Genomic DNA, 18,828 nt, shown 5'->3' with positions numbered 1-18,828 from the left:
TTGGTCATTTCAAGCTGATTGCTCATGTAATCCTCTTGAACATCGTTCCATTAGTGGCTACTTTATTTGTTGGGGAGCCCTGTGATTTTGACAAAATAAGAACAAATTGTTGCATGATCCAGTAGTGAGACTGCATAAATGGTGCAAGTTTCAGTATTTTCTTTGGAAATGAGGTGTGCTTCAGTCTTGATAATTAAGCTGAATATATATTGCTAACTGTCCAGAGTTTTATGAGTGTACCAAGTATATTAAGGTTGATTCTTTCAGTTCATTAATGTCATGATGATGGTTATGAAGATTGTCATTTCATGTGCTAGTTTGTGTGGTGAATAAGTAACATTTTGCTAAAGTATTGCCTCGGAAATGTTTTTTTCTTCATCTTGTAATAAATTAACTATGCTTGATCGTAGGCATAAAAGACAACAGTAGTTAGTCATAATCTTTAAGTTTAGTTCAATACTGGAAGTGTCTAGTTGTGTTTGATTTGCTTTCTTACTGTTAAGAGTGTAAATTTTAACCCTCAACCCTCACTACAACTTTGGAGTTCTAGTACAGTGGTAGAAACTTTAACATGGTATAGCAACCCAAATTCAAATCCTATCAGCCATGTATTTAAAACGGATGCAAAAAAGGAATATTATTACAAGAATCCGGGTTTTAACCCACAAGGGCATATTAGAGTATAAAAGCATAACCCTCAACCATCACCACAACGTCGGAGTTCTGGTGAAATGGAAGAGATCTTTACATCTGCAAAATACAAATAAATAATACTTGCAACCCCCCTGGTGCGGCCCCCTCAAATTTTCTTTTTTCCTACATATCAAAGTCCAGTTAGAAAACCAACGGTTTTCCAATGCATAATCTACTTAATAAATGAAACATAAAAATGCTATAGAAGTTCTAGTTTTCATAACATGTAAATAGAAAAAAAATGATCTCATGTAAATCGCTAATTTCAATATGCATATATAACCATGTCCCCATATCCTATCATCCTACAAATTTTTCGTGTCCCGTATTCGCACTCGTACCTTGTAAGTTGTAATGTAGATTGTGTCATCCTGGGGCTGTTTGGGTCTTTTTTGGTGAAGCATGTGATAGCTGCAGTAATACGCAAACTAGAGTCTAGTTAGACCTGCCAGCTAAAATAATACTACCCCAAAATGGAGCCTTTCAATTCAGATATTTGGCTGCCACATCAGGCTCCTATTTGACCAAACAAACAAAGTAAAATCTGTAATACTGTTGTAACCTGACAGTTACAGTAGCTTTCAAGCAAAAGCCCCCTCTACCAAATAGACCCTCATTGCCTGTCTAAGGTTCAACAGGGGAGGGGTATTTACTCTAGGAGGATTGTCTAAGGTGGCTAGTGGCCAAACTAAGTTAAAAATAGATAATAAGTGTTAGACATATCCCTAACCCTATGAAATGAACCTTTAACTGTAAAATAAACTGTCCAACAAATCTATATGTAAAGGCATATTGTTATTAGTAATGTTACACATATGTTACATCTTGAGCTCCTGTTCCGTCCTATGCTGAAAAAGAATTGAAAGAAGGATTCTTCTCTATTATTAGTAAACATTTAATGTTTGTCTACATTGTGGCTGATTGTGCTCTGTACTCAATTCACGTTTCCTGGTCTTTGACATCCTTTCCTCTTTGAAACTCTGCAGAAATGAGAAGTTTATGCAGTTTTCAGACTGAGGCAGTCATGATTGTTCTTATAATTTATTATTACGCTGGATCATCCTCTTCTGCTTATAGATTTATATGTTTATTACCCCTATATATAAAGAGACTTTTTTTAATCTGTTTTTCAGGTATTAGGTGGTTTTGATGCATCAAATTATGTGACTGAAAGAAAATGGGCAGTTGCTTCCGATGGCACTCAAGTTCCTATTTCAGTTCTTTACAGAAATAACCTTGTGAAGCTTGATGGTTCAGATCCTTTGCTATTATATGGTTATGGCTCATATGAGGTAATCAGTGATGCCCTTTATACCTATAACAACTTATGCGATCAAATGTTGACTTAAAGCATTATAGTGCTATGGCGTAGTGAGGGCCTGTAGTAGCATTACTTTATCAATTGTTTACATGGAGGAACCAATATGAGAGGATATGTTATTTCCTTGCTTATATTTAGCGTGTCACTGCAATTTGTTGTGGGTACTTGAAAAGCTTAGTTCCTGTTTTTTTCCTTGATCTTTTAATCTTGCTAATATTGATAGCCATCGAGTGTTGGTTTTTCATTGATATCACCACTATTTCAAAAGCAGTCTATGCAGCCTCTTAGCCGCCCACCTGGGCGGAGGCAGTACCCCGTACAAATTAAGGGCGTGTTTGGATTTCAATGGGGGTTAAGGGAAGTTAAGGGAAACTAGGTGAGAGAAGAGAAGGGAGTTCCCTTCCCCTTGGTTACACCCCAATTTGGGGGGTAACAAATTTTATACTATTAAGGGGTGAACTAAAGGGGAATTAGGGTGAATAACTTCACCTCCTAAATGTTCCCAAACAAGGTGAATGGTTCCCCTAACTTCCCTTCTTACTTATTCCCCTCAATCCAAACAAGCCATAAGCGTTGGGGCACCCAAGATGGTGTCGACCACTTAAGCAGGTCGAATCGTGTCAAAAAACGAGTAAATGGCCCACTTAAGCATGGTAACATGTGAAGAAAATGGATCAGATTAAAATGGAACAAGTTAAAATCCAACATCAAAATCCAAAATTAGATAATATGCCGAGGATAGGATTTTGAATCTTCCAAAAACTTTTTCCTTGCTTGGTGTCTCCCCTCAGCCTCTCTCTTTGCCAGTACGACAACTATTGATGTGGACATCGCACAGCCTCCACTTCGCACATACTTTCGCCGTCGTCGTCGTCTTGTTTCAGCTTATATTTGGTTTTGATTTTTAGAAGGCTTGGAGTCTAGCTAGTGTTACTTTTATTCTATTTATTGTATTTGCTCTTTTTTTAGTCCCACATCGGATATGAGAATGAACTTGTAGTTGTTGAAGGCCTATTTAAAGAGGTCAATTCTATGAAATAAGGCAATGAATATTTGAAGAAAATTTTGTTTCATTTGTGAAACTTTGGGTAATTGATTTGATCTATAGGATTGAGTCAATGGTGGTGAAGCCGAGGCCCGGGTTGCGATTCGTGGTCATATCTTGTTAATTTTCCCAAACCCTAGCTTTCCCAAATCTTTGTTCTTCCCCAAATTTCCCAAATCCCTTACATAAACCCTAAAATTCCCATCATCCCGCATCATTTTGGTATCAGAGCAAAAGTAGATCAACCGGATTCTTCTCCATCTCAGGTTCTTCCATCTTTTCTATTATTATTATTATTATTTTTTAAGTTTGTAGCAAAAAAAAAAAATCAAAACCCCTCATTCTCTCTCAGAACTCATCAAAGCCTTCCATTACAAAAGAAAAAAAAGAAGAAAAGGTATCAGAGCCCTAATCCCCATCCCGTTCCGATATTTCCCAGCCGCCACCCTCTTTAAAATTTCGTCTCCTTCCTCTCTCTCCCCCAGAACCTTCTCAGATCCGATTTCAAAACCCTTCTCTCCCTCACAACCACCTCCTCCTCTGTTCTTCTCTTTCACAAGTTACCATCTCTCCACATTCGACCCCACATCCGACCTCAGATCCAACCTGCGCCTCCTTGGCTTCACCACGTCGCTCGCCGACCGCCGCGACGATTGCCCCTCCTCAAACGCCTCGACGACCTCGACCCGCCCGTCAATCCCCGCTCGTCATCCACAATCCACCGGGTTCGACGCCGACCGTCGCCACAACCCTGCCGCGAAGCTCACCGTCACGATCATACGCCCTGTTGGCGTTCAACAGCCGCCCCTCATCGTCGACGACAACCAGCCCCCTCTCGCTGGTCCTTCAGTTTCGCCGCGACGACCGCCTCGCCCTCCTGTTTCCGTCCAATCGACGCCGACAACAGCCAGATCCCGTCGACTTCCTCCTTGTCGACCATCCGACTTCTTCATCGTCGCTGCCCTCTTCAACGGAGCCTTCACAGTCGCCGCACACGCCATTGTCCAGCTCGCCTCAGATCTCTGCCAGCCTGCAACACCATCATTCAGAGGTTTGTTAGTGAATCTTCATTAAGGTAATTCTAATATCATCGATTCTACGTCTTTCTAATTATTCTGGAAATTGCTGCAATCGCTTTTTAGACTGGTTCATCTTACGTGCTATCAATATTGTTGGCTGTCCACTAAACTTGTGAGCGTGTGAATCTGTTCTACCTTTATTGGTGCTAGGTCTCGATTTTAAATTAGAACTTTTCCAAATCTAGCTTGATTAATTATCTTGTTGCAATCTTACGACTCAATATTATCAGCATGAATTTTGTTGTCGATATAATTATCACAAGTTAAATAATTGATGTTCTAAGTTGTAACAAACCGTGGGATAGCGTATTGAACATTGCGAATTGGTCTCCTTGTTGATTTCTCTTTTTTCTATCGTATTCCACATTATCATTTAGCATCATGTTAGGTGTTAGTATTGATTCTGCATTTTGATAGATTGCATTTAGGCAAAATTAGTTAGCAATTCATTGCATCGTGATTATTAAGATCATCTAGATTGCATCTAGAAGCTAATCTGTTGCATGCGCACCCGTAGTGGAACACGATATTCTCCCCCAGATCCTAATTCCGAGATGGATCCCAACCTTACAAGCCTTACAAAAGCTATAGAAGCCTTAACTGCACGTTTCGACATTGTGGAACAAGATTTGAGAGAGACGAGGGAACGTTTGGACCGAGTGACGGATAGGCCTCGGGAACGTGATGAAGAAGGCGGATCTCGAACCGAACGTTATCCTCATCAACCTCATGAATACATGGACCCTCACACCAATCGTTTTGGAAATCGCCCACCTAGGGACAATTCACCCTTTGACCTAGATGAGATGCATCTGAAGTACGTTAAACTGGAGGCACCCACTTTTGAAGGCCAGTTGGATCCTCAGGTTTTTATCGATTGAATGTCGAACATGGACCACTATTTCGGTTGGTATAAAATGTCCGATAAGAGACGAATTCGATTTGCCAAGATGAAGCTAGTGGGTCAGGCTAGACAATATTGGTCTAACGTTGAGAAGTTGATGACTCTTAGGAGGCAAGAGCCCATACAAACTTTGGATGAGATGAAATTGAAACTCCAAGAAAAATACTTACCTGTGTCGTATAAGCAACGATTACTCGATCAATGGCAGCGCTTGACGCAAGGCAATCGGCCAGTATCGGAGTACATCACCAAATTTGATGAATTTTTGGTTAGGTGTGGCGAGAATGAGTCTGATACTGTAGTCTTATCTAGATTTCGCTCAGGACTTAGGGAAGATCTTAGACGTGAACTCTTTGTGCGGGACATCTCCACTTTAGAACAAGCCTATCAGCTTGTCCAAGATTTAGATCGATCACAAGGCTCTCCTTTCACTAGGCGCATTGATTATGGGAATAACACCAATAAGTCCACCACTGTTAAGTTCCCACTTAATCAACCCTAGTCTCAATCTCGAACTGGACCTAGTACTTCCACACAGAAGCCAGATGATAAAGGCAAGGGAGTTTATAACGAGTCATCTAAATCAGCTCAATCTACTCGATGTTTTAGGTGTCAAGGATTTGGTCATATTGCTGCCCAGTGTCCGAGTAAGACAAGAACTTTAATTGTTGAGACCCGATCAGACAGTGATCAGGATGATTTAGAGGAGATTGTCCACAACCCTGATGAAGATGTTTGGGAGGATGAACCTGCTGATGCTATCTTAGGATGTATTTTGAGCGTGCCAACACCTTCGATCAACAAAGTGGACAAAATTTTCCGCCGACTTAGTGTTGTGAGGTGCGCATTAGCTCAACCTAGGGATAGTGATGACTGGCGTAAAACTACAATTTTTCACACAACCACAAAGATTAATGACAAAAACTGTCGAGTCATAATTGACAGTGGGAGTTATATTAACGCCGTCGCCTCCAACATGGTGACTGTACTTGGATTGAAACCTGTTCCCCATCCTCAACCATATAAAGTATCTTGGGTGAATACTGCATCCATTGAGGTTAAAGAACGATGTCTTGTCCCGATCCAATTTGTTACTTATTCGGACAAGATTTGGTGTGACATTGTTACCATGGATGTTGGGCACATCATTTTAGGTAGACCCTGGATATATGATCTAGATGTCACTATCTATGGACGATCAAACACTCATTCGTCCATGATGGAAAGAAGATCAAATTAGTTCCATCGCGACCTGCCCCCCATCTGCTCCCAAACGGATCGATTCTTCCAATAACTAAAGAGGACTAAATTTAATCAGCTCTAAGTCTCTGGACAAGGAGGTCGCTAAAGGGTCTACCGTTGTCGCCCTTGTTGCTAGGGAGATTACGAAAACTCTCAAGAGCAAATTCCTTCTGTAGTAACTCTAATATTGAAGGAATTTGCAGATGTTTTCCCTAAAGAACTCCCAAACTCTCTACCCCCGATGCGTGACATCCAACACGTTATAGATTTTGTTCCAGGATCTAATCTTCCCAACTTGCCTCATTACAGAATGAATCCAACTGAACATGCCGAACTCAAGAGGCAGGTTGAAGAACTGTTGACTAAGGGGTTCATTAAAGAGAGCCTGAGTCTGTGTGCTGTGCCGGCATTACTAACCCCTAAGAAAGACGGTTCATGGAGAATGTGTGTTGATAGTCGAGCAATCAACAAAATCATCGTGAAATATCGGTTTCCTATTCCCAGACTGGATGATATGTTAGATATGATGTCTGGAGCCACCATATTTTCCAAAATTGATTTGAAGAGTGGCTACCATCAAATTAGGATTCGTCCAGGGGATGAGTGGAAGACAACTTTCAAGACGAAAGATGGTCTATACGAGTGGATGGTTATGCCTTTTGGGTTAACAAATGCTCCCAGCACCTTCATGCGAGTTATGACTCAAGTACTGTGACCTTTTATGGGAAAATTTGTGGTCGTATACTTTGATGATATCTTAATTTATAGTAAGTCGCTGGAGCATCATATTGATCATCTCAATCAAGTCTGTCTCACTTTGAGAAAAGAGAAACTATTTGTAAATCCCAAGAAATGTGTTTTCATGACTGATCAAGTTATATTTTTGGGATTTGTTGTGTCTTCTCAAGGAGTTTCTGCCGATCCTCAAAAGGTTCAGGCAATTGTAGAATGGTCCGAGCCCCAAAGTATCCGCGATGTAAGAAGTTTTCATGGGCTCGCAACTTTCTACAGGCGATTTATCAAGGAATTTAGTGCTATTATGGCCCCAATCACAGATTGCCTGAAAAGAGAGGAATTTCAATGGTCCGAAGAAGCTGCCATAGCTTTCAAAGAAATCAAGCAGAGGATGACTGATGCACCTGTTATGAGACTTCCTGATTTCTCGAAAGTGTTTGAGGTCGCGTGTGACGCCTCGGGCATTGGTATAGGTGGAGTATTGAGCCAGGAGAAGCACCCCATCGTCTACTTTAGTGAAAAACTTAGTGGTGCTAAACTGAACTACTCTACTTACGATAAGGAATTCTATGCGGTTGTGCAATCATTGCACCATTAGCGCCATTATCTTTTACCTCAAGAATTCGTTATTTATTCGGACCATGAAGCCCTTCGGTATCTTAACTCTCAGAAGAAACTCAATGCCAGGCGTGCTCGATGGATTGAATTTCTACAAGACTATACGTATACCCTTAAACACATGGCTGGAGTTGAGAACAAGGTGGCTGATGCACTCAGCCGCCGAACTTGTCTTCTAAACCGAATGAGTGCGGAGGTAGTGGGTTTTGAAAGAGTCAAAGGGGAGTATGAATCATGTCCCGACTTTGAAGAGATTTTTATTTCTTTAAAGGGAGTGACTCCCGAGATAGATGGCTTTCTGCTCCAAGATGGTTATTTATTTCGATTTCGTAAGTTATGCATTCATCGTACTTCTTTGAGAGATTATCTTGTTTGGTAATTACATGTAGGAGGTCTTGCTGGTCATTTTGGTCGTGAAAAGACTATAGAGGCTGTAGAAACTCTATTTTACTGGCCAAGCCTTAAAAGAGATGTTGCGAAGTTAATAGGGCAGTGTCGCACTTGCCAATTAGCTAAGCAGCGTAAACAAAATACTGGCCTGTACACACCCCTCCCTGTTCCAGATCGTCCCTGACAGGATGTGAGTATGAATTTCGTGTTGGGACTTCCTAAGACTATCAGAAAACATGATTCCATTTTTGTAGTTGTGGATCGCTTTTCAAAGATGGCTCATTTCTTGCCGTGCAGCAAAACGTCTGATGCTTCCAAAATTGCTCGGATTTACGTTGATGGTGTGGTCAAATTGCATGGTTTGCCCAAAACCATTGTATCCGACAGGGATGTGAAGTTTATGAGCTATTTTTGGAAAACTCTATGGCACAAGATGGGGACTAAACTTCAGTATTCGTCTGCTTTTCATCCCCAAACTGATGGTCAAACCGAGGTAGTTAATAGGAGTTTAGGCAATCTTTTGCGCTGTTTGGTTGGTGAGAATTTAGGAAATTGGGATCTTCTGTTACCCACTGCAGAGTTTGCATACAATAGCTCAGTCAATAGATCAGTAGGTATGAGTCCATTTGAAGTTGTGCATGGTTACAAGCCTAGAAAGCCTATAGACCTTATTCCCATGTCGCATCATCCTAGGGTGTCCGAGTCAGCAGTTGCATTTGCATCACACATTCATGATTTGCATCAAGAAATCAACAAGAAAATTCAAGAAAGCAATGAACAATATAAGTCCCATGCTGATTTACATAGAAGACATCTTGAGTTTAACGAAGGTGATTATGTAATGATCCGGATTCGTCCGGAACGGTTTCCACCTGGAGCCGTCAAGAAATTGCATGCTCGTAGTGCTGGGCCTTTTAAGATTATCAAGAAAATTAACTCAAATGCTTATGTAATCGATTTACCTCCAGATTTTGGAATTAGTTCGACATTTAATATTGCGGATTTGGTGGCTTATAAAGGTCCTCCTTTTAACCCTGACAATCCACTTGTGGATCTTGATGAGCCTACCCCTGATCCTTTCCTTGAGGGACCCCCATTACCACCACTGCCTACTACTTTTGTCCCATTTACAGCTGAACAGATTGATAGCATTCGAGATGACCAAATCATCTCCACCAGAGATGGTGGTTGCATACGATATCTAGTACGTTGGAAAGATTGTCCTGAATCTGATGATACATGGATTACTCGTGAGGACCTGTAGCGCCTGGCTCCGGATCTCTTGGAGTATTATGAGGGTCAGTTGGAGCCTAACTCGACAGGGTCGAGTTCTTCCCACCCCGGGGGAATTGATGTGGACATCACACAGCCTCCACTTCGCACATACTTTCGCCGCCGCCGTCGTCTTGTTTCAGCTTATATTTGGTTTTGATTTTTAGAAGGCTTGGAGTCTAGCTAGTGTTACTTTTATTCTCTTTATTGTATTTGCTCTTTTTTTAGTCCCACATCGGATATGGAAATGAACTTGTAGTTGTTGAAGGCCTATTTAAAGAGGTCAATTTTATGAAATAAGGCAATGAATATTTGAAGAAAATTTTGTTTCATTTGTGAAACTTTGGGTAATTGATTTGATCTATAGGATTGAGTCAATGGTGGTGAAGCCGAGGCCCGGGTTGCGATTCGTGGTCATATCTTGTTAATTTTCCCAAACCCTAGCTTTCCCAAATCTTTGTTCTTCCCCAAATTTCCCAAATCCCTTACATAAACCCTAAAATTCCCATCGTCCCGCATCAACTATCCTGGGAGTCATGACCACTACTGAAGCCATCTTCGATCAATGGCATCATTCAGAATGGTAATTTGTCATTAGTTTATAATTATTATGATTTTTATACATTTATCTTCTTAATTCTCGTTCTTTCTTCTTGCTTTCTTCCTTTTTTCTGCTCTTCTCCTCTCTTCTCATGTGCCTACCACTATGGCAGAAGCATTCCAAAAAATAAAACCCTTAAAAGCTTCTTAGGTGCCTGCCTAGGCGTCTGCGTGTTGGGTGTTAAACCTGGTGCCCATAAGCGCCTAATGCTTTCTAAAACATCGGATATCAGTATATCACATAACTAAGTTTGTCATGTCACTTCTGTCTTTAAAAGTTGTTTTGGGGATGCATGACAAACAAACCTGTATAGATATCTAGGATGTATAGCATATCCAAATTATCCATCTTTTTTGATGTAATATTATATCTAGTTAAGACAGAATATTTGAACTTTTTGTTTTGATCCCCTCAAAAGTGTTTGAGTTTTTGTATTGATCCCATAGAACATTATGTAATTGAGTTTTGATCCATATCTTCCAATAAATTGAAAGAGTCTATTGCTAATTTCCCTCTTTGAACAAGGAACGTCTAATCAAGGAATAATATGCACAACCTTCAAAAAGAGCCTCATAGAAGGATTTCAAAATTTTACCATTTCAGTTTTAACACTTTGGAGTGTATTGCTTAGGTATTACCTTCAGCGCACAAGAAGTCAGATTTGTGTGAATTTTGACTTAATTCTTGTGTCAGAATTTGGTTAATTCTGAATTAGAGTTCCTTTTAGTGATGAAGTAGAGGTCAATTATGGATCTTCCAGTTTAACGACATGGAGATTGACTTTGGACTTAATTCTCTTTTGCCAACACAGAGCTATATTTGGATTTTAGTCCCTTTTAAGGATGTGGTTTTTTTTTTGGATTTGCTTCTTGGTTAATTATTAATAAATGCAAGATGATTTTGCATTTGGACTCCTTCTAACAACATGAAGGTTAAATTTGGATTTGATTTTGTTTTAATAAATTAGAGGTTGATAATGACGTGAAGGTCGGTTTTCAATTTGATTCCCTTTTTATTGACATGGTGGTCCAACATTCCCTTTGAGTACGTGAAGGTTGGTTAGGCCTTTCCCTTTAATAAATGGAGGTTTATTTTTGTTTTGGATCCCCTTTAGCAATGTGGAGGTTGCTTTTTGATCTGATTACCTTTCAGCGACATGGAGGTCGATTTTTGGATTTAATTCCCTTTTAGCCACATGGAGGTTGATCCTTGAATTTGGTTTCTTAAAGCAAAATGGAGGTTGATTTTCTGAAGAGTCATAATCTTGATCTAAGTCATGAATACATAGCTCTCTTTTTTGCAACTTGTATCTCTTGATTGTAGTTTTGGAGTTAGGATTTTGGAACTGGGAGTTTGATTTGAACTTCGCTAGTTTAGGAGCTTCAGTTCCTTAGCAGTTAAAATTTTGATATGGGTTGGTAGAAGTCTATAGTCTATGAAGTATGGAGTTGGAAATCGATTTTACTTCACAGATCTATATCCATAGACTTTGACTTTATTTGCTTTTAGTTCAGGAGGTCTACAGGACGAGGAGTTGGGAATTTCTTTTTAGTTTAGTGATTTCATGGTTGATATGGTTTGGAAATTTTATAGTTTCCTTTAGGTTGTAGATGTCTCAGTCTGTAGAACTTAGGATTGGTTTGATTTTGGATTTAGAGCTTGTTGTTGTCTTTGGTATGTAGCCTACAGTTTGTTTTAATTGGTTGATAACCCTTGAAGGCCTGGAAAATTTGACTAATTACTTAATGAAAAACGCATTAGTCATTTCTGGAGAGATGACTGCGTGCTAGAGAAGTTCTATACTCCTAGCCATTTTGCACAAATCATCTAGGTAGTTAGTATGAAGCATCTATTCACGATCAAGAAATAAGTTTAAGTGAAAGTGCCATCGGTATAGACATTCTTTCTTTTTCAATCGGCAAGCAGGAGAGACTTACTGTTGGAGAATTTTTATATTTGTAGCTAGTCTAAAGCAATCGGCTACTTATTTGTATAGGCACATTAGTCATGTTCTATGAGCTCACCCGATGAGATTCAAACTATTGGATAAACAATGCTAGAGTATAAAACTACAACCCTCAGCATTCTTGGAAGTTTGATGTAATGATAGAGACCTTCCAGATGGTATCAGCGGAGCCAGTTCTAGATACCACTGGCCACATGTTTAAAGTAGACTTGAAAAGAATGATTGCCGTGTAAAATAGTCCAAGTTTCAAGCACGTGAAAAGGGCACTCAAACGGCAGGAGCATGTTAGAATATAAAATTATAACCCTTTACCCTTACTTCAAACGTCGAAGTTTTCGTGTAGTGGAAGGGACTTTAGCAAATCTTTTGATCCACCATGTTTGTACTGAGATTGATATTACAGTTGTGTCAAATTTGTATCTTACAAGTACAATATCATCAAACTTGATAAATTTCGTTGTACTTTAAAGGGGTTTTGATGCAGGATAGATTTAAATTTGAGTCTTGCAAAAGATTTGATGAAGATCAGATTAGAATTTCTTCTAAAAGATTTGATATTTTTAGTTGGGATTTAGGATTGAGTTATTGTTTAGTTAGGAATAAATCTGTTATTTTATTAGGATATGTGATTTGATGTTATCCATTAGTTAGGATTAGGATTTTATTTAGCGCTATAAATAATGATGTATTTCTTCATTTGAGGAGAGAAGAATGTTTGTGAGAAATCTGCATGTGAATTGCAACTTGTATTAGGAATGTGAAGTATTAAATATATGAAATGCCCGGGGGAGAGACCCACATTTGTATCTTTTTTATTCTTAAATTAAATGAAGAGTGCAATTTTAATATTTATTTTTTATTTTATTTAATCCAAATAATCATCCTCAGAAAATCACTATGCTTCCGTTCCTCATCAAGTTTACCTTATGGAGGAATAGTTAACCACCTCTAGTTTGCTGATTTATCTGTTATTTGATCAAATATATACCAGTTGCGGCTGTTTTTGATAGCTACTGCTACGAGCTTGAGTTAGAACTTAACTATGATGTCTACACATTGACAAAACAATGTCCCGCTTTGAGTTGCCTCAGAAGACACCCTGACAACATGATTGATGTGCAGTCTTTTAAAAGATCCTAAATTGATGTGCTTTACTTGCTACTAGCAACTGATTACTAATTTTCTAGTGAAGTTCTACATACTTCCTTTATATATGCTGTGACATTGTATAGAATTTCTATTTAATGATGATGCTAGCGTATTGATAAACATCACTTGTTAATTACATTGAAAGTGTAAACGTCACTTGTATAGAATTTTTATGTTGTTCTTAATGACGATGCTAGCGTATTGATAAATGTCACTTGTTAACTACATTGCATGTGTAAATCAAGCATCCTTGTATGTTATACATTTGTTTTCGTTATTGATAATGTCTTTTAGGCTTTGTCATTTTTAGGTTTTCTCCTAGTCTCAATCTTGTTATTAATTTAGATACCTGATCTTATTTATGTAATTTACAATGTATCAACAGATTTGCATAGACCCAAGTTTCAAGGGATCAAGGTTCTCTTTGGTAGACAGGGGATTTATATTTGCAATAGCTCACATACGTGGCGGTGGTGAAATGGGAAGAAAGTGGTATGAAAATGGGAAGTTGCTGAAGAAGAAAAATACATTTACTGATTTCATTGCTTGCGCAGAGTATTTAATAGAGAATAAATACTGCTCGAAGGAAAAACTATGTATCAACGGGAGGAGCGCAGGAGGCTTGCTCATTGGTGCTGTTCTGAACATGCGACCTGATCTTTTCAAGGCAGCTGTGGCTGGAGTACCTTTTGTTGATGTACTAACGACTATGCTTGATCCGAGCATTCCGTTGACTACATCTGAATGGGAGGTCGTATTTCTTATCAGAATTTTTTATCAGCATTCTATATGATAAATTTACAAGTGGATGTGATGTTCTTATGGTAAAATGAGTGACTAATGTTAGTAAATAATTAATGATTTTTAACCAAAGCCTTAAGATATTAGGAACCTGCATGTTCTTTAAAGTTGAACATCTTAATGCTCCTTATCATATGGCAATCAGCATAATGTTCGCAAATGAAAGACAACACGAAGGAAAAGTAACAGATGCCAAATGCAGGCTTACAGTGAAGAAACAAATTATATTTATTTTGGGATTTGAATCTGGAACCTTAGTCTTACTTCCAGTTGTCAGTAGCATGGTGGTACTACCTTTACTCAAAAGCTTAAGCTGTCATGAGGCGTGACTACATATTACTTAAAGCCACAATAATGCAAGGAATACTAAGTTGCTTATCTTGTTTGTTTGTAGCTTCATTTCCCTTTTCCTACCTATTGTTGACTTACAACCATAGTATCATCAATCTTATAAAAGATGGAAAGGGTTTTTGAGTTTTCTAAAACTTTTCATACTTATTTCTCGATATTTGGTCTAGTATAGGCATCTTTGATGGTTTAATTGCTATAATATGTTTGTATCAACATAATTGTTCATGTTAGTGATCCCATTGGCTAATTAGTTCTACATTTTTTCTTTCAGGAATGGGGTGATCCTCGAACGAAAGAGTACTATTTCTATATGAAATCTTATTCTCCAGTTGATAATGTGAGTTCTTGTCTGAATATTTCTTCATGTTTATCTACAAACAAAAGCTAAATATATTGGAAATCCACATGTTCTTGTTGATAATTACAAAGTTACTCCAGATTCGTACAGCTACGTTAAAAATATGAAATATTTAAGTTCCAATGTCTTAAAAAGATTTTTTTCCCTTCATTTTCTTATTGATAATTACCAGTGAACTGTTACATTTCCTGCACCTTACAGCTGCAAGATTGTTGTAATATAAATTCGCCTGCCTCATTGTTCTCATTTTAGTTCTTACCTGCTGTGGGTTAGATAACTTTCGTAGATTCCAATTTGTGAGTATGGAGACTTATTTAATTAAAGATGGCTCTTGGATAGGCCTAAAAGATTTTGTTTTCATGATGACAAGTTTCCATGTGTGCAGATGTGTGATGATCATAGGTTACACCTAGTTGCAAATAGCAACACAATGCATCTGCTGCATTCCACACACAAGTCATCCTGATTTAGGTGTGTTTGATGTAGACCTTCTATATGTCTGATGGGAGAATGTCAAATGTCAAGTGAACATTTGTCAGGTACCAAGCTGGTTCTTACACCTGGTGTCAATGAGGATCTACAATCTTTAAGTGACTAAACCATGGACCTTTAGCTGCCAGTATGACTGTTTAGTCATGGATGAGTCGCAAATAGAGTTACATACTTGTGTTAGTGAAAATCCTGAAGGTTCAAATTTGATGCGTCATATCACTAAAACTAAGTTATAGTTTGTCAATGTTGGCAGAGAAGGAAACAGTTTAAGTTTGCGTCACTCAGCTTATATATTGCAGGTACCTTCTCTTCCTCCTCTAGCTTTGTACTTGTCTCAATTTTGGCCTCTGGATGTTAATCTACTTACAGCATCAGTTTGGTGTACCAGTGTAGAACTCTACAATTTGGCCAGAGGTCAACCTAACTATATTCAAGACCCTTTGAAGACAACCTGTCTCAACTAAAACTAAATCAGTATCATGTTCCAACACTTGGTCATCCATGTGATGTCAAGTTGCGATGTCTCACATGGTTTCCTAGTAGCAAGTTACCAACTCTTTGTAGGGCATTGTGCTGACAAGTGATAAAGACGGTTTCATACTGTGTGATATTTCCCTATATTTTGTTTTATCCATGAAAAATAGCAAATAAGAAATTTGCTATTCATCCAAGCTTGTTTGATCTGGTTACACTATTAGCTTTTTAGTGCATCAATCAGCTCATTATACCTCAACCACTCTAGTGCAAGTTGATGTTGTCATACGAGACATTAAAATGGGATATCTATGCTAAGTTTACCATTCCAATTTGCATTAGTATGCCGCTAAATCCATAGACCTTTAGGTCCTGATTTTCTTTGTAACCTTATAATCAGATTGCAGAGATTGAATAATTACCAGGTGCTCCAGTGTGACTGCTTCCATTCTTTAAGAAGCTTGTTTCTTTGTGATGTCCAGAAGAGAAAAAGAAAAGCTATACAACTTCTCTGAACCATTCATGAGCAGATTTGAGCCCTCTGCAATGCCTATGGTTAGTGGATGGTCCATCTCCTCAATTACAGCCGTAAATTATATCACGCAGTTATATTTGACTCAAGCTCAAGGTTGGAACAAGTTCAGGCTACAGGGGGATGATGGTAGTTATTTTCAGGGTAAATGATGATCATTTACATATAGTCGACAATTGTTATCAGGAGTAGCAATTTTGATCTGAACTGTGAACACAACTCGTAAGTAGCAGGTATAGGTCAATTTTAAACGGGTTGGGCTATAAATGCGCCAATGCAACTGACCCCTTTAATAAATAGGCTATATTTGTGCATAAACATTGACACACTTGTCCGAAAGTGACCCACTTAATTTAAAGGTTTTCCGTAATACCTTACTTAATATGATCAGATCAAGCAGTCAATTTATGAGTTGGATTTGCATATTAGGACTTTGAATCTTAGCTTGGATTTATTATACCTTTTATGTGAATATAGACAGATTTTATGAAGTAACAAACTATAATTAGGTTGTAAGCATAATATTGTTGTTCAGTTGATTATTTGGTATTACTTGAATATTACTTGAATCCTAAATGAGATTGTGATTTGAATCTGGGTAACTACATATCATGTGTATGTGAGTATTTGAAATCAAACCTGATTCTCTGTGCTTGCTGATCATAAGTTGCATGGGTTCCTAGAACCCAAATTTAAGCAGACCAGGTATGGGCATGCCTGGTTGACTCAGTTACTGAATGTGCTGTGATCCGGTTAATGATAATTCAGGTCAGAGCAACTTGGCTAGGTCAAATCTGATTCGACCAGAGTGTGACTTGATCCCACCCAATAACCAAACAGAGTTGCGATCATTGTCTTAAGTATTCCTACATAAGAATCCCCAACATAACTGATATGTATACCAGTATATCCTATTACAAGGCTTGTTGCAAAACAATATGGCCAAGGTTACCGAAAGCGCTAGGCAGCTTAGGCGGTTTTCTATTTTTTTAGTTTTTAATTACAATTTATGATAGTCAATGCCAATGTTATGGAAAGCTTAGCGCTGGACTGATACCTAGGTAGATTTCTTAAGTGATGGTGGATGAAGTTTTGTTAAATGTCGGGAGAGGTAGAGGAGATGTTCATAGCTGGAGAAGGTTGAAGAACGTGGAGGCTACAACAAAGAAAATCACGATTAATGCCTAAAAGGTGTAGTCCATGTAGGCAAACTATCTAGACACTCCCAAAACCTAGATGGACAGCCTAGATATTGCCTAGGCGTTAGGCGCTAGGTAGGCGGTCAAGGTAGTGCCTAGGTCTAGGCATATGCCTAGGTGGGCTAGGTGGAGACTTTTTAAAACGTTGAATATGGCCTTAATATTCTTTACCTCTTTTGGCAATTTGTCGATGATATAATTATATCATGATTTTCTTGATATATCAATTGTCCTTCGGCCTAAAAAAAAGTAGTTGAAATGTTGAAATGTCTGTTTGAACATCCATTTGTTTTAAAAAATTGGTTATGGTTCAAATGAAGGTTTGAAAACTAATAATTATCTGCTATGTAAATAATAGTTAAGAATTAGGGCTCAACTGAGACCAATTTCTTTTGCAAAAGTTTTGCGAAAGATATCATCTTTCTCCTCAACTCTATCCTTTGGTGCATCAAGTACAAACATCTATGATACACAGACGCACATTATTTGATATGACACCCTGATATTTATTAAATATCCCTGATACGGCCCCGATATCCGCCATCTAACATAGAATTTCTTTGTCCAACATATCCCCAACATCCGACATTTAGAATGCTTGTTGCAACTGAGAAAGTAAATTTTATATTAATTGAAATCACACTGAAGAAAATTCAAGTTCTAATTGCGCTCCTGGGCAACTTTATCCATCTCACCAGATCCTATGATTAATTTGGCTTTAAAGCTACTAAAATCACATCACCTATATAATTGTACCTTTGATGCCACTTCTTACATAAAATGGTACACGTGCAATATGTAGCTGCTATTGTGAAATATGGTCCAATTAAATTTTATGACGTGTTATCTGAAACTTTTTGTTTTACAGGTGAGACCACAAAATTATCCCAATATTCTTGTTACAACAGGTTTAAATGGTATGTTTAATCATCAAATGCTTCAGATGAGTCATCCTTATGCTGCAACTAAGTGTATTTCTTTCAACTTCCTCACTTCTTCCATAATCCAACAGATCCCCGTGTATTGTATTCGGAACCTGCAAAATTTGTGGCAAAACTAAGAGAAATGAAGACCGACGACAATGCACTCTTGTTCAAGTGTGAACTAGGAGCTGGACACTTCTCAAAGTCAGGAAGGTAAGAATTATCTTTAAACAACTTTCCTACACATCAAAAGATTTACAACCTTTTCCTCTTTTTCAGAAACTAGCATGGTTGTGTTAGAACCTCTTGACATTCCTTCCATTTTAAACTTGTAGAGAAATAAGAAAAGGTAAAAGGTCGTTATTCATCTAAGCCTAACCTCTTAAATAGAGGTTGCAAGAATATTACAAAATAGGTATGAGATAAAATCATATCTAATCACATCTCACAATATCTCAACAATATCTCATAATAACTATTAAATCAACTCATACCAAAGTATCAATAATATCTAACACCCTCCCTCAAGCTAGAACATGTATACTATTTTTTTTTACAAACGAGAACATAGCTGCTAGTTGCAAGAGCTTCAGTAATGTCATATTTGTCTAGAATACTTGAAGACATCAGCAATCAGAATATTGTAATCACAGCCAGTAAAAATTCTAGGTCTAGGTGGGTGA

The 18,828-nt window shown here is 38.2% G+C and overlaps 1 protein-coding gene across 1 annotated transcript in view; it reads left to right on the top strand.

Annotated features, from left to right (window-relative positions):
- The window catches only part of LOC109848173 (protease 2), a 29,792-nt gene that overhangs the window by 9,542 nt on the left and 1,422 nt on the right, over positions 1-18,828 (top strand). The window contains exons 6-10 of the mRNA XM_020417548.1: positions 1,827-1,985; positions 13,401-13,766; positions 14,439-14,504; positions 18,091-18,139; positions 18,235-18,358. Coding sequence (XP_020273137.1) covers positions 1,827-1,985; positions 13,401-13,766; positions 14,439-14,504; positions 18,091-18,139; positions 18,235-18,358 — 764 coding nt within the window. The remainder of the gene's footprint in view (positions 1-1,826; positions 1,986-13,400; positions 13,767-14,438; positions 14,505-18,090; positions 18,140-18,234; positions 18,359-18,828) is intronic.

The sequence above is a fragment of the Asparagus officinalis genome, chromosome 7 (assembly GCF_001876935.1).
Source record: "Asparagus officinalis chromosome 7, Aspof.V1, whole genome shotgun sequence".
Taxonomy (NCBI): domain Eukaryota; kingdom Viridiplantae; phylum Streptophyta; class Magnoliopsida; order Asparagales; family Asparagaceae; genus Asparagus; species Asparagus officinalis.
This window is presented reverse-complemented; position numbering and strand designations above follow the sequence as displayed.